Genomic DNA, 19680 nt, shown 5'->3' on the forward strand with positions numbered 1-19680 from the left:
TCACCCTCCCACCTCACACCTGAGGCCACCAGAACACAACCTCCACTCTGTGCTGTCCTTAAAAAGAGCCAGCTCCCAAGCTCTTAGAAACCTACCTTGTCGTTCGGCCCCAGGAGCCTCATTCCTTCTCAGAGTGCAGCCACATATTCCAGTGAGGAAGTACGGACCTGCGTGCTTTCTAGTGGCAGGAACCAAGTGCCAGATCCTCTTCCTGCATCAAGCTGGGAGCCCAGGGCTCAGCAGCTCAGAGCCAAAGCTGGTGCTCTGGCCCCCACCCTGTGCTCCAAGGGGAGCCCTGCCCTGCCTTTCTGCCCCTTCCCCAACTACGGCCACAGGCACCCAGGGCTTCCCAGGAAGTCTCCTAGCTGCACCTGCAGGGCCGGGCGGCAGGCGCACCGCACAAAGCCCACCCAGGGCGCTCCTTTCCCGTACTTTCTCCCACAGAGCCACCAGCTTGTGACGGCTCAACCATCAGACCTGGGTCTGAGAGACCCAGGCTACTGCCTCCCCAGCACCCACCCTCCTTTCCTCCCAGATAGCAAACCCCAATGTTTCCAATTTAAATACTCTCCAACACTCCCATCCTGGCCATGTACCTGCTTCTGGCCCCGACGGTGTCACTGAAAGTCACCTGGGAGGGGCTCCAGGGGAAGCAGCTGTTTCTTATCAAAAGGGGTCACATCACCAGCCCAATGATCTGGGGCCCTTAACCACTCCGAGCTTCAGTTTCCCCCTCAGCAAAACGTGGTCAGGGTGATGACAATAACCGTCCTGCTCACGTGCAAGATTTAGGAGGGAGCAACGATGGTGCAGTGACAGAGACCAGGTATGTCACACAGAGACGACCTGTCGAGGACATGACCTCTCGCCTGCCAACCTGCACTCAGAGCACCCTCAGTGGGTCCCCAGCTAAACGAGGTGAATGACAAGCAGCAGGAAAGCTGGGGCCGGACCCTGGTCCTCAGCTGAGACTACAAAACTGACCCAAACCAAGAAGTGGCTGGGGGAGGGGGTCTGGGCCCCCGGAGCCTCGTCTGCCTCCACGATCACCATCCTTTCAGGACCTGGAGCCACCCATCCGACGTTCCAGAACAGCCTGGCTGCACCCCTCTCCCAGCGGAGCACTGGACCTTGGTCCCAGCACCTGGCGCAGTGCAGGTCACCCCTGAATGCTCGCTGAACCCACTGGACATCACAGTATAAAATAAGCCAAAAGCAGTCACCCCCGTGAGGTACCAAGCCTGCCTGGCCAAGCGAACCCACAGATATGGGCTCCCCAAATGAGGGACGCAGTTAGCAACATTTGTGATTATTCGGTGACACCCACAAGAAAGCGTGAGGTCAGGCTTGGGCGTCCGTGAAGCCGGCTAAGCTCTGTGACAAGAAAGAGGGCGTGAGCTGGGCTGGAGAGGGCTTGAGAGGCCCCCCCGAATCAGGAGGCCCTGCTGCCTGTTGGGATTTGCGGCTGGTGTCTGAAAAGTCACATCTTTGAGCTCCAGTCCCGGGGGGCCCTCCTGCGGGTCTCCTCGACCTGTTCTCTTTGGATCATCCGTCTCCACCTGCACCCCAGGATGCGATCCAGCGGGAATGGTCTATCTCAGAATACCCATGAACTTCAGGGCTGCAGGATGCAGGTAGATGGACATTAGCAGGTAGGCTGTCGAGGAACTGGAAATGCTGACCCCAGGACATTCAAGTTGTGTGTCTCTGGGCACGTTACTGCACCTCTCTGAGTCAGAGATTTCTCATTGGATTGCTGGGCACGCCCGATAAAAAAAAAAAATATATATATATATATATATATATATATATATATTTTTTTTTTTTTTTTTTACAATTCTCACTCAAATATGGACTGACTGACTTTTGGCTATTCGGAAAAGCAAACCCATCTTTAGGGGATCTGGTTATTTCCCAGCACTTGCCACACAGCGCATATTCAGTTTGGTTTACCTTCTGCTTCCCTCCCCGAGAATGGAGGCCACGACCTTGGTCGCTGCTCTCTCCCCAGGGCCCGGGACACGTGTAAGCCCTCGATAAATATTTGTTGAATGAGCTGAGTAAAGGGGGGGGTGCTCAGCTGCCACCACCGTGCTCCCCTGTCCAAAGGCGGAAGACACCAGGCCCCTCAAGGGGCCCCACCCCGAAACACGGGAGTTTGCATAAAAGGCAGGCAAGCAAAGGCCCGAAGCAGGACTCTGAAGGAAGGGTGGAGAAAGACAGTTCTGGAAAACGCTGGGAAACACAAAAGCTGGGCCATAAATCTTCCCTCTCCAGGGAGGGTGCAAGGGCTTTGGTGTTTGGTTTGGACTTTAATAACACAGATTCTAAATCCGCTGCCTCGTTATGAAAATATATTTGCAGATTTAAAATACTGGGCCTGGGATGCTGAGGGCAGCTCGTCCAGCAAAAGCTGGGAAGGCTGCGGGCCAGGCTGACCCCACGGGAATGAGCACCCCACCACCACCATCCTCCTGCTCTGCCTGCCCTGGAAGCCTGTCCCGTTTCCTTCCACCTGGTGCAAGACATAGGGACGCTGGCCTCCCAGAAAAGGGGAGCAGCAAGCAGCCTTTCCCTCCCTCAGCTGATGACTGTGGTCACCAGCCCCGGGCCCTCCCTGGTGGGGGGGGGAGGGCAGGGTGGCCTCCAGCCCGGTTTTGGGGGTGGGGTGGCCAGGCTGGGAGAGGTCAGGGGCTGCACTGGCCACATGAGGCAGGAGAGCATCTCCTCTTCTCCACTTGGAACAAGAGGGTGCCATGAGTCCCCCAGCATGCTCTTTCTTCTTGCTTGAACAAGATGGATTGGAAAACAAATTGGCTCAAATAAAGCATGTAATTAGATTAAAGCCTCTTGCCCAGAGCCTTTGGGGCTGCAAAAAGCCCTCCCGACTGGAGGCAGGACAGCTCGGCAGGCTGAACCAGCTCCTGGACATCCAGAATTTTCTCTCGATCCCCGGCCGCCCACCCCCAGTCCTCCCCAGCCGGTGTGAACAGCGCTGAGAGGATTAACTCTACTGCAAAGATGGCCCCAGACCGGGCTCTGCCACCAGCCCCACAAGGCTTGGGGTCACCCCGTTCCCCGCCGGCAGATCCTGTCCCGTCCACATGATGCAGCTGGGGCTCAGCCCACCTCCAGCCTGAACGCCTGCACGGTGGTGAGTCTACACCTGGGCAGCCCGCCCCCAGCACTTTCCACCCACAACCTCCTTTGAGCTGCGTAACAACCTCTAAGGAGACCGGCTGCGAGGGTCAGCACTGCCATTTCTGTTACAAACACAAGAAGACCAAGGCCCCGAACGTTCGGTGTCCCGGGTCCCCGGCCGGTGGGGACACGTCACCTTTGCTAACACCAGCTGCCCCACAGCCCTTGTGAGGCGCTCAAGAAGCTGCCACATCCAGGGACTAGTCTCCTCCGCCTGCAAGTGTTTCAGGAGAGGCTCCCCATGGAAATGGCAGATGAGCTTCTGGCCCTTACTGTCAAACAGGACCCCAGGCAGCGCACAGGAGACAGAAAAGAGAGGAAAGCAGGTATGAAACTCGGGGCTCCTGGTTGTAGGGCTTGATCTTTAGCAACTTATCTTCAGGAAAAAAGAAAACAAAAACAAAACGGGGAACGCCAGAGGAGACAGGGATTAAGAGCAAGCCTGGGGCAGGAAAAGCAAACAGGAAGCATACGGGCCAACAGCTTCCCCGGCCGAGCTCATGGCAGACATCACTAATCAACCTCAGAACTCATCGACGTGTTCTGGGTGCTCCGGGGCAAAGCTGACACATTCTTGCATCCCTGGTTTATTCTGACTGATACACTGGACACGGGTCAGGGAGTCCAGCTTCTCAGAGCTGGAAGGGTTCTCGAAGGTCAGCCTGCCCTCCCTGGCCCCTCCCTGCTGCCACCCCGAGCCCGAAGCTGCTTCACCACGGATCCTAGGGTTACGCAGGACTTTTGTGAGCTAAGCCTCACCTGTTTCTGTAAGTCCTCCAGGTGGCCTTAGCTCCCCGCTCTGGACCAGCCCAGCACACGCCCACCACCCATTTAAGCAACAGATCAGCCCGCAAGACCTTCAAAGAAAGCGTCCCTCCCTTCCAAGCCTCCCGGGTTCCCCCAAACTCCAAAACCACGGCTTTCAGAAGCCCCACCATGCTGGTCCCTCTCCTTAGCCTCTCTGTTCCTCCGTTCTCTGAAGTGAGAGCCAAAGGGACTAATCCTGTCTCCTCCTCACTTCATGGGCATCTCTGCGGCGTGTGGAGATACTTCCTGACTACAATGTCCTGCTGAGGCTGAGGCCACCTGTCTGTCTCGGGGATGGGGACAGGGGAGAACCAGGAAGGAGCAGGCCTGAGCAACCCAACCGCCATCGCAAAGGAAATCCCTCTGGTCTTCGCTCATAGCTTAGCCATCCTTCCCTGACAGACACTGAGAATGGATGCTGTTAGCGCCGCCCCTAGAACATGGTATGGAAGGACAGATAGATTTAAAGGGTGGGGGGGGACCCTCAGGAGATTGACCCACTGGCCGGAAGAAGGAAACCAAGAAAAGCAGATGTGGCACGTCCGAGGGCTGTTCGAACAGAGGCAAGCGGTCCTACCACAGCTGGACAGCTTCGGGATGACGAGAGCACCCCAGCACCAGCCCGTCTTGCAACCGCTGCGTCATCCTGAAAGGCGGGATCGTGTTCAATGGGCACTGCTCCGTGAGCAGGAAAGTTGGCGAGGCATCTGGGAAAGATTTCCATCCAAAATGATTAAAAAGAAAAAAAAGGTACATGGCATTTCAATGAATTAATGCCTCAGCTGTCTGCAAACCGTATTTACAGGGGGAGGGGGGGTTTCTCATGCCACAGCAGCGCAGGAATGCTGACAAACACTGAAATCCGCCTTGTCCAGATGAAACCACGTGGAGAACGAAGGTACTGTGTCTGCTTTGGGGAAGTAAAGAATTCTCGACAGCCTCCATGTAACCACAGACACAAATCCCCCGCCCCCCCCCCCGCCCCATAGAAGGTTCTAGAAGTCTTCATGTTCCTGGTGGAGGCACAGCCGCTCTCCCCTGAGCCACTGCAGGGCCTTGAGGCTAGAGGTCACCAAGAGGCCAGTGGACACCCTGGACTTCATCCCTGCCCTGCCCTCCCCACCTGGACACGTCCAGGCTTTCATGAGATGGCCAAGGTCATCTTTTATACCAGTCTTCCATTTTGTAACCAACCACCTCTTCGGAACTCCCCAGACACGGGATTTCCAACTGGTGCTCTGCATCTGTCCCCCAGTCCTGGAGGGCGTCCCGACAACCCCCGCCACCGCGGCCCGCCGCCACCCACAAATGAAAGGGAACCACAAGTAGAGAACATCCTGCAGACCCGTCAGGTGCTGCACCGGAAGTTCACACACAGGCCTCCCGGAGAGGTGCCGGGACAATTCGGGTGCAAAACGACTAACAGGTTCTGACCCCCCCCGGGGTGGGGGCATATGTGTGGGACACACCATTTGGCTCGGTACCTGGCATCCACAAGCACCAGCTCCAGCCATAGCAACCCACCCACCCCCGACAGTTATTCAGAGCCCGTTGATTTCACTGCATGTGCCTCTGCCCTTAGGAGAGCAGGCTTTATGGTAGGCCTGCGGTCCCCACCACCCCCTTCATTCCCCCTCCCCACTATAACACGCTCAAAACCTTGAACAAAACTCTTGCACCAGAGATGAGCCCTGAAAACCCGCTGAAGAGGCCAGACAAGGAGGTCACCCGGCTTTAGAAAGACGAGCTGCCTAGCTAAATGAGGGGTCTCCGGCAGGGGCAGATTGTGGCAGTCCTATCTCTACGAGGGAAAGACATGGAGACCGAATCTGCCTCAGAGCTGGAGAAATACAGCCCCCTGAGCTGTTTTAACATGTAAACTGTGCCACGTTAGATGGACTTTCTAGAGGATTCGCTCGAGGACCCCAAATTTCTAGCTATGCCACTGGTTCTCCTTGTTTGCCATTAGGGAAGAGAAGCTCGTCTGCAGGGGTGACGAGCCACCTTGGACCTGAGGCTTTGGATGAAGGAGGAGCAGACCCAGCAGGCTCTCTGGGAAGCCTGACCTTGGGAGGCCTGTGGGAGGCCTGTGGAAAGCCACGTGGGTAGCTGTTGACACGTGAACCCTTAGCTCTCCTGTACCAGGTAACGGTCTGATTCAGAATCATCTATGCGTCTTTCCCTCACAGTGAACCACAGTCCCCTGAACTCAGGGCTCCGCGTTCCCTCATCTCTGTAAACCCAGCACAGGCCCTACCAATCCCTCAGTAAACGTGTAGGGGATGAATGAATGAAGACCGAATGAATAAACAGGCAAGTGCACACATCCTCGGACTGGAATTCCCAAGGAATGCTGGGAATGGAGGGGTGGGTAGTCCTCCAAACCATCACCGAGCCTGGCTGGACAGGAAATCCCCATTTTCAGCCTGCAGCCCAGAAGAGGCCAAGGGAAGGATTTATAGAGCACAGGATCCGTATTTCATAAACCCTTCCAAATTGCAGAAAAGGCTGCACCTGCCCGCGTCACTCTGCGGCTGCTAATCCGCTCCAACAGCTCTGTGCTCTCCATTCTGGCTCCCACTTGGAGGGCAGAGTTATCCTGTGTATTCGCCTTTAATAAGCTGAAGCCATTCGGGCGCTGTATTCACTGGAATCTGCTCCCACAGGGCCAGCCCCACGGGGTCTCCTTGTCGGCTCTCTGAGTGAACAGGGGATTTTGTGTTCGGCAGGGAAAACAAAGCTGTCCCGATGGGGATCCAGTTGGCTCTGGATACACTTCTCCAGCCAGAGCCAATGGTGGACACAGCCCGGAGCTGCTGTCTACACTGAAGGGTGATTCAGGGGGGCAAGAGGGAGGGAGGCTAAGCTGGGGCTCCCCGGGAAGGTCATGAAAGAGGCATGCCTGTAGCCCCGTAGCGTCTGCCGGCTGGTTGGTTGGCGGGTTAGACCAGCTGGTTAAGCCACTGCCAATGAGGTCATGCCTTGGAACCCGGTGTCGCCTTTGCTTACTTTCCCGGGGGAGGAGGGGTAGGAAGCTATACCCCAAACCCTGGCAGCTGTCGGGCAGGACGCACGTCCCTCGTCCTTCCTACACAGAGAAAAGGCCCTCACAGTTTACTATCTCTTTCCAGTGCCAATAACTGGGGCACCACGATCACAGAGGTGGCCACAGATGCCCCTTAAGTCAGCAGAGCGAACAAAGGTCTTTGGCGAAAGAGTGTGCCCGGTTCAGGCACGTCCTGCGCTTACGGACTACACAACCCAACACCCCTTGCAGTCCGGTGTGACCACGTGACTGAGTTCTGGTCAATGGGACATGGGTAGAAGTGCTGCCCGGACAAGTACCCGCCCCCCCGCCAGGGCTTACAGACTACATTGCCCAGCACCCCTTGCAGTCAAGTGTGGTCATGTGACTGAGTTCTGGCCAATGGGACACAGGTAGAAGTGATAACCGGTCTCTACTGGGCTTACAGACTACATTACCCAGCACCCCTTGCAGTCAGGTATGATCATGTGACTAAGTTCTGGCCAATGGAACACGGGTGGAAGTGATGATCGGACATGTCTCCCACTGCCGCCCTAAGTTATGCCAAACCAGTGATGACGCATAGGCCCTAGGGGATGGCAGAGCCACATGACGGAAGGAGCCTGGGCCCGACTCCCTGCTTAGAACGGAGCCGCCCAACCAAAAACACCTGCGTTGGGCCGCAAGGACCTCTTGTCGTAGCCATAGCCTGCCCTAACCAATAGTCATTACTGACTGGCTGGATATCAGAGGGGGGACATAGGGCCCCAGAGAATAACCATCAGGTCTCTTTACAGTGTAGGGAGGTTGGAGTAGACAAGACAGAGACCCATAGATGGTCCCCAAATCCCAATAAAACTTGTTTCCCCCCTCAAATAACGTACCCAGTATAGCAGATGTAGTTGGTGCCCTGCCCAGAGCGCCCTTAGGGGGCCAGTGCACCCACGTCCAGCTCCAGGTGCTGGCAGCTAATGGCTCCCATTTGCACCTTCTCTGAAGGCTTGCCTTTGGCTGATGGAAACTGTTCTGCTTGCAAATATCCGGGAAGTTGCATACACCGCTGCCCACCCCCCCACACACACACAAGGAGGGGGGGCAGTCTATAGTCTAAGGCCAGGCTACACGGGCAGGTGTAAGTGTCCAGCCCTTTGACCTGTAAGCAGGATAACTGTGGTGGGATTCACCCTTCAGAGCTCTCTGCAGGATCAGATTGAGGCCAGACTTCTCCCGAACCCACATGTTTTCCTAGCTTCTTCTGCTGCCCTGTCCTTCCCTCGCTCCCTTACTGGTTTCTCCCACCCCTCAATAAACCATCTGCGCAAGAATCTCTGTCTCGGGGCCCCTGATAACCCAAAAGAATGGCTGGCATTCCACGTCTTCTCCCATCTACAGCAGTACCTTTGCCACAAAGAGGAAAAAGGGCAGGGATGAAGTCCAGAGCCAGGACAATCCTGGACTATGGAGCCTAAAAAGATGACCACCTTGTCAGAGCTTTCTCCATCTGCTAAAGACGCTGAAGTACAACTTCCCAACCTTGACACCAAAGGAGGTGGCCTCGTGGGGCAGAAGGAATGCTTGGCCAGGAAACCAAGGGTGTGTCCCACTTGCTGGGTATGGAAGGGGACAGGGAAAGGCAATGGGTGGAAAGCCTAATCCAGCCTGGACCCCAGTCCATTTCTAATCTCTGCAAACAAAACGACTTTCTCCTTTTCTCAATCCTACAGAGCCCTTTACTATTGAGCAGAGATCACAAAACGGGGCAAATGACACTTGGCAGCATCTTCCCTAGGGAGAAGCTGACCACTCTAGTGGGGGGTGGCTCTTATTGAATTCACGCTCTACCCTGGAGGGCAAAGACACAAGGTCCCCCATCTCTGTGGCCACGCCTTGGGGCACAGCAGGGACCCACAGCTTTAGGAGCAAAGGAACAAAGCAGCAGAGAACAGAGTTGTACTCAGCAGGAGGAGGGGGTGGTTGTCTGAGCAACACCCCAGATGTAGGAGGCAGCTGGCAGCCTCCCCGCCTCACGGCCACGTTGCTCCCTCCAACCCTGAAGTCTATGTCCGCAGTAGGGAGGATGCCCAGTAAGTGGGCAGATAATGCCCGAGTCCATTCTCCCCCTCCCTTTCCCTCCCCTGGGTCTCTAAATCCCTTCGTGGTCTAAATGCCCCAAGGCAACCTCGCAAGCTCGGGGACCACCAGGCCCTAAGACTTCAGTTGGCTTCCTCGCCAACTGGGAGGGACCCAGTAGATCATGTAGCCCATTTGGCTTCATTTCGTTGAGAAGACTGAGCCCCACACTATCAATTAGCCTGGAGGGACACTTTAATTGGGGTGGGGAGAGAATCATGAAATACTCATAATCCATGCTCTTAAGTAAAAAACTACCTGGTTTCAGGCTGTCTATTATGACTTGCCAAGGACTGCATGGTTTCCCACCACAATTCCCATGGTGGGATCAGGGCCCTCAGCAGAAGAGACACCAGAGAGCTCTCTCCCCACCCACATGGGGACCCAGCGAGTCAGCAGCCTGCAAGTCAGGAAGAGGGTCCTCACCAGAACCCAGCCACGTGGGCACCCTGATCTTGGACTTCCAGCCTCCGGAACAGTGAGAAAGTCATTTTCTGTTGCTTCAGCCGCACGGTCACTCCGGCAGACTGATACAAGGTAGAGAGGAAATCTAGGGGACCGCTGTGGGTGCTGCCCAACTCCCACCCCTGGGCTGGGGAGCCTTACTTGCTCCAGGTCAGTGGTTGCTGAGGTTCTGCTGGGGCCAAGCCGGACCGCAATCCTGACCAAGAGAGAGGACGGACCGTGGGCTCAGGGGCTCGGCCAGCTTCCTAGCACAGCCCAGACACGGTGCGCCCCCCACCAGTGCCCAGCCGGGGGCCTGCAGGGAGACTTCCAGCCTGCCTCTGCCCAGCCCGGCAGGCTGCACACCACCCCCCCAGCCTCTGCCTGTAAGGACTCTGTGACATCTGTGTGACACAGGGGCGGGCCCCAGGGATTCCAATCCCCTCTCTGACACCTGTCACTCGTCCCGTTCCCATCAGCCGTCCCCCGGAGTCCCCAGTGGGAAGAGCTCCCAGGAAGGGCTAAATATTCCGCCCCCGCTTGCTCCTCTGGCCTCCGGGCTCATCCCTTTATCCTCCTCCAGGCTGGTGGCCGCCCCACCTGCAGAGGAAACAATGGGGTCCTGAAGCCCACTATGGAAATGGCTTCCTTTGTGCCCCCTGGGGTGACTGAGGCCCCAGGCAGGGGATGGGGGTGGCCATGCTCTCCCTGGCCCTGCTCACCCCCCCCAGCCTGACCTCTGCCCCAACCCTTTGTGCAGACCCCCAACGGGGAAGAGCAAAGGGGGAGGGGGAGGACACCAGGGAAGGAAAGGGAATAAGGAAGGTGGTGGCCGATGGGTGGAGAAGAGAGACAGAAGCAAAGGCAGAGAAAAGCAGACAGACAGACTGAGAAGGAAGGAAAGAGGTCTGCTTCATGCAGGCTGCCCAGAGCCGGGTCTCCTGGCCAAGGGGAAGCAAACAGTAAGCTGGACCCTCTGAAGTTGCCCTCTCTGTGGGTCACCAGTGGCCAAAGACAATTCACCGCAGAACGTCTCGGCTCCCACCATGGAGGGGCGTGGCAAGGATTTACGATGGCATCTCAGTCCCTTGTCCCCGCCCCCGTGGAGGTGCCCCCTCCTCAGGGACATTCCCCAAAAGGAAACTCAAAGCTCACACCTCCCACCCCACCCCCACCCCAAAGCCACAGGGCGGGCCACATTCAGGCCAGACGTGGCCCTTCCCCTTCTTTAGGCCACGAGACTAATGATGATGATGGGTGGCAGCCACGTCGCACTTGTCATGAGATACGCCATTCCACGTGCCTTATAGCCCCAGAAGCAGCCCATGCCCAGGGACTAGATGCGCCTCTAAAAACAACGCTTTGTAAAGCACGTTACTGCATAGCCCTTTAACACTGAAACCATTGGGCAAACCAGCTATAGAAGACACGTGGGAAGGGGCGCCTGGGGGGGCTTAGTCGGTGAAGCGTCTGCCTTCCGCTCAGGTCATGATCCCGGGGTCCTGGGATCGAGCCCCACATCGGGCTCCCTGCTCCGCGGGGAGCCTGCTTCTCCCTCTCCTCCCCACTCATCCTCTCTCTCAAATAAATAAATTAATTAAATCTTAAAAAAAAAAAAAAAAGATACGTGAGGGATGACCAAGGAAGTCTGAAGGCTGACTGGGCACCAGACGACATGAAAAGACTTTTTGTTAATTTTGTCAGGTGTAACCGTGTTATTGAGAAGATTCAGGAAAATGTTCTTAGTTTTCAGAAATGGTATTCTGAAATATTTTGGGGTGAAATGCCATAATGTCTAAGCTTTTCTTTTTCTTTAAAGATTTTATTTATTTATTCATTTGAGAGAGAGCACAAGCAGGGGGAGGGGCAGAGGGAGAGAGAGAAGCAGACTCCATGCTGAGCAGAGAGCCTGATGCGGGGCTTGATCCCAGGACCCTGGGATCATGACCCGAGCTGAAGGCAGACGCTTAACCGACTGAGCCACCCAGGCGTCCCTAAGCTTTTCTTTAAAAATGTTTCAGCAAAAAACAAATGGTTGAAGCAAAGGGGGCGAAATGTGACTTGCTAAGGCTAGATGATAGGAATATGAGTACCGAGCACTCTGTCCTCTCTATGGCTCTTGAGGTTTTTCCGCAATAAGAACTTTAACAATTGGTTAAATCACATTAATTCCAAAATACAGTAATTTATAGGAACACTGAGAATTTGGGATAATTTTTTTTTTAGATTGGGCGATTTTCCATGGAAAATGGACTGGCAAACATTTCCTATGGGAACGCAAGATTTCCTTGCTGACTTGAGAAAACATCGCTTTCTAAACCCTCAGCTGCACGCATCTCAATATCACACATAAGTAAGAAATGAGCCGGTCTATCTTTGAATGCAGCAACATCTTTCCTTAATGCTTTTGGAGCGAACACATGGATTTTATCCTATGTCAGTATACCACCTCGATGGCATTATTAGCATATGGGGCTGGATAATTCTTTGTTGTGGAGGCTGCCCTGTGTCTTCTGGGGTGGTCTCTCCCCCCTAGATGCCAACAACACCACCCTCTCTCCAGTTGTGACAGTCAAAAATGTCTTCCAGAAATGTCCAAATGTCTCCTGGGGGCAAAATTAGCCCCATTGCCGAGAACCACAGAAATATGTGAGCACAATGAAATCATTTATTTAAAATGTTCTACAAGCCAGGTTTTCACCAAAGTTGACCCTCCAGAAGGTATTTATCTTTAATCATGTGTCTGGTCCAACTTTTCACTAAAGCTGACCCTCCATGTGTAATCTGCTTTGGCAATGTATTGTATCTTTCCATTTCGTATTTGAATATTCTCCTACAACATAATTATACGGATATCCCATAATTGAGTAACTAAAACTCTACTGAAAGATAACTGGTTGTTTCCCTCTTTTGTTATTATAAACAATGCCACAAAAAGAAACCTTATAGCTAAATCCTGGCACATCTCACTATTTCCTTAGGCTAAGTTCCTAGAAAGGCATGGAGTCAAAGATACATTTTGATACGTGAGGCCAAATCACCCTTCATAAAAAGTAGTACCAACCTGACCTTCCATCACCAGAGTGGGTGAGTGCCTGTTTCCCAACCCTTTCAACACAGGGAATTACTTTTTGTTTTGTAAATAGTTATCATAAGTTTTGAGATGGTATTTTTATTAATGTTGTTTCTTTATTACTAGGTAAGTATAATACTTCAGATGCTTTTTTCCATGTGTACAAATTCTCTGAATTTCTAGTTCATTCTCTCAACCCAATTTGGTAATGGAATCTCCCCCCTTCTTGTTGAACTATAAGAGCTCTTTATTTATTGAGGATATTAATCTTTGGTCATCCATGTCACAAATATTTTTCTCAGCTTTTAGTTTGTCTCTCTGTTGCTTACAGAGTTTTGACGTACAGAAGTTTCCACTTTTATCGACCTAAGATCTTTCCTCTTGTGATTTCTGACTTTTGTATCATATTTAGAAAGCCTTCCTGACCCCAAGATTACATTGATGCTGATGTTTTATTCTAGAACTTTTAAGGATTCATTAAAAATATAGAAATATCTAATCCATTGGGATTTATGTTGGCTCACAGCCTGTAGTAAAAATCTTTTATTATTATTTTAAAATAAATAGCCAGTTTTCCCAGCACCATTTGCTGATTGATTTATCCTTTCTTCATTGATTAGTAATCTCAGCGTTACCGTCTACTAAGTTCTTATGTTTACATTTGAGTCTGTTTCTGGACTTCAACTCACCTTGTGTGATTTCTCTATCACACTAATTTAAATATCCTGGTTATAATATTGTAAAAATCTGGTAGGCCAAGTCACCCTTCATTACTCTTCTTTTCAAAAAATTCTTGATGATTAATGCTCATTTATTTTTCTAGCTGAACTTAAGAATCATGTCCTGTCCCATTAGGATTTTGACTAGAATCATGCTAACCCTACAGATTATTTTGGGGCGAATTGGCACTTCATAGCGTGGAGTCTTGCCCTCCCAGAATGCGGTAAGATCTTCCCCTTATTTGTTTTTTCCCTTATTTTTCTGGTCTTCCATAGTGTCCCTTAGAAAAGTTTTACCCTTTGTAAAAATCTACATGCTGTACTTGTAATGCTACACTTATTTCTGTATATTTGATATTTCTGGTACTGTTCTAATAGGGATTTTGTTTCCATTATACAAATGCTGTGTCTTCATTGATCACTTACTATAGGCCAGACATCCCTTGAACATTTTCACTCACTAGGACACTGTTTTTATGTAGTTCTTGCTGATACGTAAGAAAACTTACTGCTCTTTGAATGTTAATTGTGTGATGGCCTACCAGCCAGGCTCCTATCCGTTGTACTGATTTTTGGCTGGTTCTCTACTGGCATGTCTTTAGGATGCAAGCACCATCCTGTGTGTGGGAAAGGCACCTGCTCCCCCACCCAAACTGTTTTCTCCTATAAGCTGATCCATCTGCCCCGTCTCACTCGGGGCCGCCTTGTGATCAAAGAGACAGAGCTCTGCATGGTCCTCCACGCCAGCCCCACATGCCGACCAACCACACCCCCAAGAGCCACTGTAACAGGCACCTGCAAAAAACCAGAAGCTTTTAACCGGCTGCCCCTCTGCCTCTACCTTGGTTTTCGGTCCCAACAGATGCACCGTTTGTCTTCTCTCCCGGTAGAATGCTACCACACGGTCAGGAAGATATATTTAGAAATTACCCTGAAATGGCCAACCAGCATAGCTCCCTGGAGACAGAATGACATGGAGGTCAACTCCGAGGCCAGGAGACCTTGCCTGGGATGCCGGCTGCGCTGCTTATGGGTCCTTATGGACCTCCCTGTGACTCAGTCTCTCCTCCGTACCATGGGGGCTAATCAGTGCCCACCTCCTCTGGGGGGAACGGATGATTAACGGCTAATAATTGAGAAGCATGCCTAGGAGAGAGTAAGCACTCCGTAAATGTCACCTCCTTCTGCTTCCTCTTTGAGCCAGAATCTGTTTATCTTTAATCATGCGTCTGGTCCAGCCTCGTCTGGTCATACTTATCTGACGGTCATGTCCCTAAACAGCTGATCCCGGACGGCCTAACCTCCCACTTCGTACCACCTTCGAAAACCAGGATTTCAGGCCATTAACAGACTGTTCTTACAAGGGGCATGGGCTGCCTGTGGGGTCAGCGATTCCAGCTCCTGTCAGCAGCCCCCGCCCCCGCCGTGGGCCCCCTTTCTCCTACAGCAGGAGTCCCAAAGGCCCAGTACCCAGGGAAGGAACCCCTCCTTCCCTGATGACCCCCCAAATGAGAAAGAGGATGCAGGCTGTGTGGCCAGACCTTTTCTACATAATGGGAAGGAACATGGCCCCTGCTGAATGTCCAGGAAGCCCAGAGGCTGTCTGCCATCTCCCTATCTGAGCTACTCCTGCGTGGAGGTGACGTGAGAAGGTGCTCAAAGAAACCCCATGGCCTCTAAATTCTCCCAGTGATCAAAGCATGTCCCCCCATTGCTGCTTATGCCCCAGACTCCGGGCCCCATCCTACGCTCTGCTTAGCCCACCCCAAGCAACCCAGATTCACATCTCTCTTGGACCCTATATCTTAAGCACGTGACTTTTTTTTAATTGTGGTGAAATACACCTAAAGTTCACCATTTTTACCCTTTTTCAATGAGGCAATTCAGTGCCATTAAGCACATTCACAATATGACCCATCCCCACTGTCCAGTTCCAGAACCTTCCCGCCACCCCAACAGGACAACCCGTATCCATCAAATATCACTCGCCACTCCTCCTGCCTCCCAGTCCCTGGCAACCACTAAGCTACTTCTGGTGTCTGGATTTGCTCATTCTGGGCATTTCATAGAAATGGAATCATAATGTTATGCAGCCATTTATCTCTGGTTTCCCTCACTCTGCAAACCATCCTCAAGGTTCATCCAAGTTTGCGTGTATCGGTACCTCATTCCTTTTTATGACCGAATACTAGTCCCCCATATGGACGTGCCATGCCACGTTTACCCATTCGCGCAGCGATGGCCATGTGGGCTGTTCCCACCTTTCCGCTATCACGAAGTCAAGCACTTGACCTTTAACTGACTTCCGGTTTTCAACTCTCCGCTACGTTCAGGGTCTAATAGCAGCAGCTATTAGCTCCCTCAGCTGCCCCACCCCCGCCCTGGGCAGCACCACCTTTTCCCTCCCAAGGTCCTCTCAAGAGACCTCCAGCAAGCTGACCCTCCACACCTGTCCTCACGCCCACAAGTCCTGCCATAATCCCACCGTCCCCGTGAGCAGCTCTGCAGGCGGGAGACCTCTGCTCAGCTCAATTCACCTCCTTCATCACCCCACGCGGCACCTTCCCACCTCTCACCCTCACCAGAAGAAGACAGGTGAGTGCAGCACAGTAAGATGTGCTGAGCGAGAGACTGAGTTCACGTTTGATATAACTGTTCTATTTTATTTTGAGTTATTGTTGGTCTCTTACAGTGCCTGATTTATATTTTAAACTCTGCCACAGGGATGCATGTATGAGAAAAAACATAGTATGAACAGGGTTCTGTATTATCTGTGGTTTCAAGCATCCACTGGGGGTGTTGGAGATGTATCCCGCATGGATAATGGGGGTGGGGGGACCACTGTCTCAGGAAACCAGATCAGACAGAACTCAGGCCCCAGGCTCCCAATTTAGCCAGTGCTCTTTCCTCCCCACTGTCCTGCCCCCCAACACCTGGCCAGTACTGCATTCAAGTGTCACCAGTTGGTTTTCCATACTCACCCAACCTATTCTTTATCTTGCAAAACGAGAGCCAAAAACCAGAAAGAGCCAAGCTAATCCAGGCTGCAGGTGTATATAACCCCGATTTTCTTCCATGAGAAAAAAATGGAAGGGCTGAGAAGCTCCCAGATGGGACACGTCTAAGGTCAGCCCCCAGCCCAGCACCCCCACCTGAGAGCACCTGAGGATGGAGCCCTTCCTACAGCTGCTGGGCTCCTCAGAGTTCTCTGCAGGCCCCCCTGGGGGGCTGACTGCCCAGGTGCCTCGCAGGGCCCCAGTTGGGGGGAAACTGGCCACAGGAGGAGTGTTTACACTAGGGAAAGTGGCAAATGCTACAAACCAGGCCTGGCCCAGCCAGCTGTCAACCATTGCCCCGGGCGCTTCTGCCCGCCGAGAGCTCTATAAGGGACCATGGAAGAAGCCGATCACTGTCCAAGGCCTCGCAGCCAGTGGAGAATCGACCCCAGGTCACCCGGCTCCAAACCACACTCCTCCCGCTGAACCAAACAAACATGCAGATCAACAACCATCTCCGAGTTGATGGACGGCAAGGGAAGGCAGGTGGCCCTCTTTTAGGTCTGGGGGCTGGAGGTCTCTATGACCATAAGCAGGTGGGCTTGGAGGGGGTGGTCCCGATCCCGTTCCTACTCGGTTTCCTCCAGGGCCGCCACCCCACCCCCCACCCCGGGGCCCCAGACCTCCCACGGGCCAGGCGTTCCTCACCTCCCTGCCCCAAGAGAGGGTCCCAGCCAGCTCAGTGAGCAGGTGGACAGCATTTGTTCGAGGGGATGGGTTCAGGGCGAGGTTATGTCCATCAGCTTTCAGGACAAATTCTCGGTTTATTAATTCTCCTCCATTACGCAGGCAAAAGTAAACAAGCTTTTCTCGGGCGGCCTGGCACAGAAGCCTTCCCTATTCAAACACTGCAAGAATCGACAGGCTTGGGAGTATGAGCTCCCAGCCCCGCTACCCAGGGGGCCCCCTGGCCTCCTGCCCACGACATCCCGGCCTGCCGAGACAGGCGAGCCGGGCTTTGTGTGGTGGTGGCCGGCTCCAGAGTGCGGCGCTCCGGGCCTGGCAGTGGCCTCAGCTCCCCGGAGGGAGCACCAGAGATTTCCGGACACCTGGAGAGCTCCGGAGGAGGTCAGAAAGGGTCAGGCCACAGCCACGGGCACCAGGACAAGCATCACACCTGTGCACTTCACCCCTCCGTGAGGAAAGCGCTCGGTCAGGGCGTTCATATGATGCCTGCTTCCATTTAAGCCATGATTTGAAAGGTGCAGGGGGAAGAAAGGCGAGTCGCAGTAATGAAATCAAAACAACGGCTAAGAAAGACTTTTCCGAGCAGGATGCTGCTACAAGTGTTTCTAAGTGTTGCTCAGGAGACTTTTACCTGCCGAGCCAAGATGGTTGCATGTTTTCAAGTCAAGCTGCAAGGACCAGAAACAGGGAGGCGCGAGAGAGGCAGGAGCCGCGAGAGAGGCGGGAGCCGCCTTGCCCTTGGACCAGCTGTGCACACTGCCCCCAGGAGGAGCTTGGCCAGGTGAGTCCTCCTGTGACCCATGTCACGAGGAGGAAGCTAGCATCAAAACTCCGCTAAAGGGAAGTGTCTTCACTGCTCCCCCCAACCCCCCAGAGCTGGAGGTTCCCTTGAATTACGTTCTTACAGTAAGAGCTCCCTCATCCCGCCTCCCAGGTACCGGGGGATGCTACTTCTCTACAACGCCTTCCCGTTGTTGCTCCTCCTGGAAGGGTCCCCCGCAGCTCAGCCAAAGGGGACTGAAGACTGCCCAACAACCCAAGACCAAGATCTCTGTGGTTTTCCACCGTGTGGCCTCAGGCACTCCCTGCAATGCTCCTCTGTCCTTTCCTAGTTGAGGGCTGTTGACCTCACAGCGGGTCTGGCCTGCTCTCCACCAGGCGCACCTTCCAGCCAGGCCGTGAGCCCTCTTTGTGCCCAAGGCCCGGGCTGCGTAACCCCTCCTGTACCAAGGGTCTGGGGACGCCCAGGGACCCTTTCTCCCAGCAATATTTCTAAATGCAAAAATAAAACACACAGCGAGTCCTGTGGAATACAGGAAACGAATAATACTGAAATATACCCATCCAAATATTTTCCAAAAACCCAGCTTTACGATACAGTTGCATAATATACGTGCTTCTTTACTAATGATTATAAATCAGGATCTAGCTGCGAGTCCGGGAACTTCCGTCCTTCCGAAGCAACAACGAACACACACAGCATTTCATGATCTCTGTAGCCACTCGAATGCGGTGTGAAATTCGCTGTGACTTCTGTGGGCTGCCCACCCCTCCGGGGGTTTGTGGCCCATGGAGAGAGCACTTGATTTTGGGCAGAAGTGAGGGGCAGTGAAGGTGTGATGCTCTTCCCGTCCGGGCTCCCAGCCCCGTGAATCCTGTTCGTGGACCCCTGTGCTCAAGATGCTTTTTTCATCCCCATTCCCGCCTCCTGCCTTCTCTTCAGCCCCAGGAAGGAGTACGCACCCCAGCTCCGACGGTGCTGGGCACACAGGCACCTTGCTACCCTGGGGGCATGAGCAGGAGGGTCTCGGGCCTGGGTGAGAAGCTAGCCTGCAGGCACCAGGAAGCCCCCCTCCCTTTTATTCTCGGAGGGGGCATCACCGGAAAAATGCCGTGTGGCTCCATCCTCCTCAGTCCAGCCCCAGGGGCCACCACACATACCCAGCAGCTCCCTGAGGGTGGTTCTGAGGAGTCTAGCAGCTCTGATCCCCCCACCCCTGCCGTCCCGATGGCAAAGCAGGACACGCTTACCTTCCGGCTCCTCCACGCTGCTGGCGGCCGTGGTCGGTGGTGCCACAGGGATCTCTGTGAGGTTCGGGACAGGAGGAAGAGAAAGCGAGGTAAAAAAAAAAGCTGTTATTTTTGACCTTAGAAGAGAACGGGCAGAGCACAGACTCCTCCCTGGGCTCTCCTCCCTTCCCCACTCCTCAGCCCTACAGGAGGAGGGCCAGGAGCCGGAGGAAGCTGGCATGCGGGCCCGTAACGTGGCCTTGTTCTCTGGATGCTGTCCCTCCACCAGGCAGGGACAGGAGTGGGGAGAAGGCAGGGCGGGCCCACAGCGTGGAGGGCTGACCCCCCCTCCCCGTACGATGTGATTGCTCCCCTCTGACCTCCCCCCGCTGGCGGGTTCCGTGGCAGGGTAGGCTTCCGTGGCAGGGGTGGCAGGCGAGGGGGCTGGGAGGTGTCTCACGCATGTGGGGGGGGGGCGGTCTGCACTCCGGGCCCAGGCTCCCACGGGCTCACACTTTTTTCGGTAGC

At 53.8% G+C, this 19680-nt stretch overlaps 1 protein-coding gene across 1 annotated transcript in view; it reads right to left on the reverse strand.

Annotated features, from left to right (window-relative positions):
- Positions 1 to 19680, reverse strand: part of NTN1 (netrin 1) — a 155997-nt gene that overhangs the window by 22642 nt on the left and 113675 nt on the right. Inside the window, exon 4 of the mRNA XM_028125143.2 lies at positions 19174 to 19227. Coding sequence (XP_027980944.1) covers positions 19174 to 19227 — 54 coding nt within the window. The remainder of the gene's footprint in view (positions 1 to 19173; positions 19228 to 19680) is intronic.

This window comes from Eumetopias jubatus, unplaced genomic scaffold (genome assembly GCF_037043125.1).
Source record: "Eumetopias jubatus isolate StellerSeaLion01/CBP00866 unplaced genomic scaffold, mEumJub1_p1.0 scaffold_10, whole genome shotgun sequence".
In the NCBI taxonomy this organism is placed as follows: domain Eukaryota; kingdom Metazoa; phylum Chordata; class Mammalia; order Carnivora; family Otariidae; genus Eumetopias; species Eumetopias jubatus.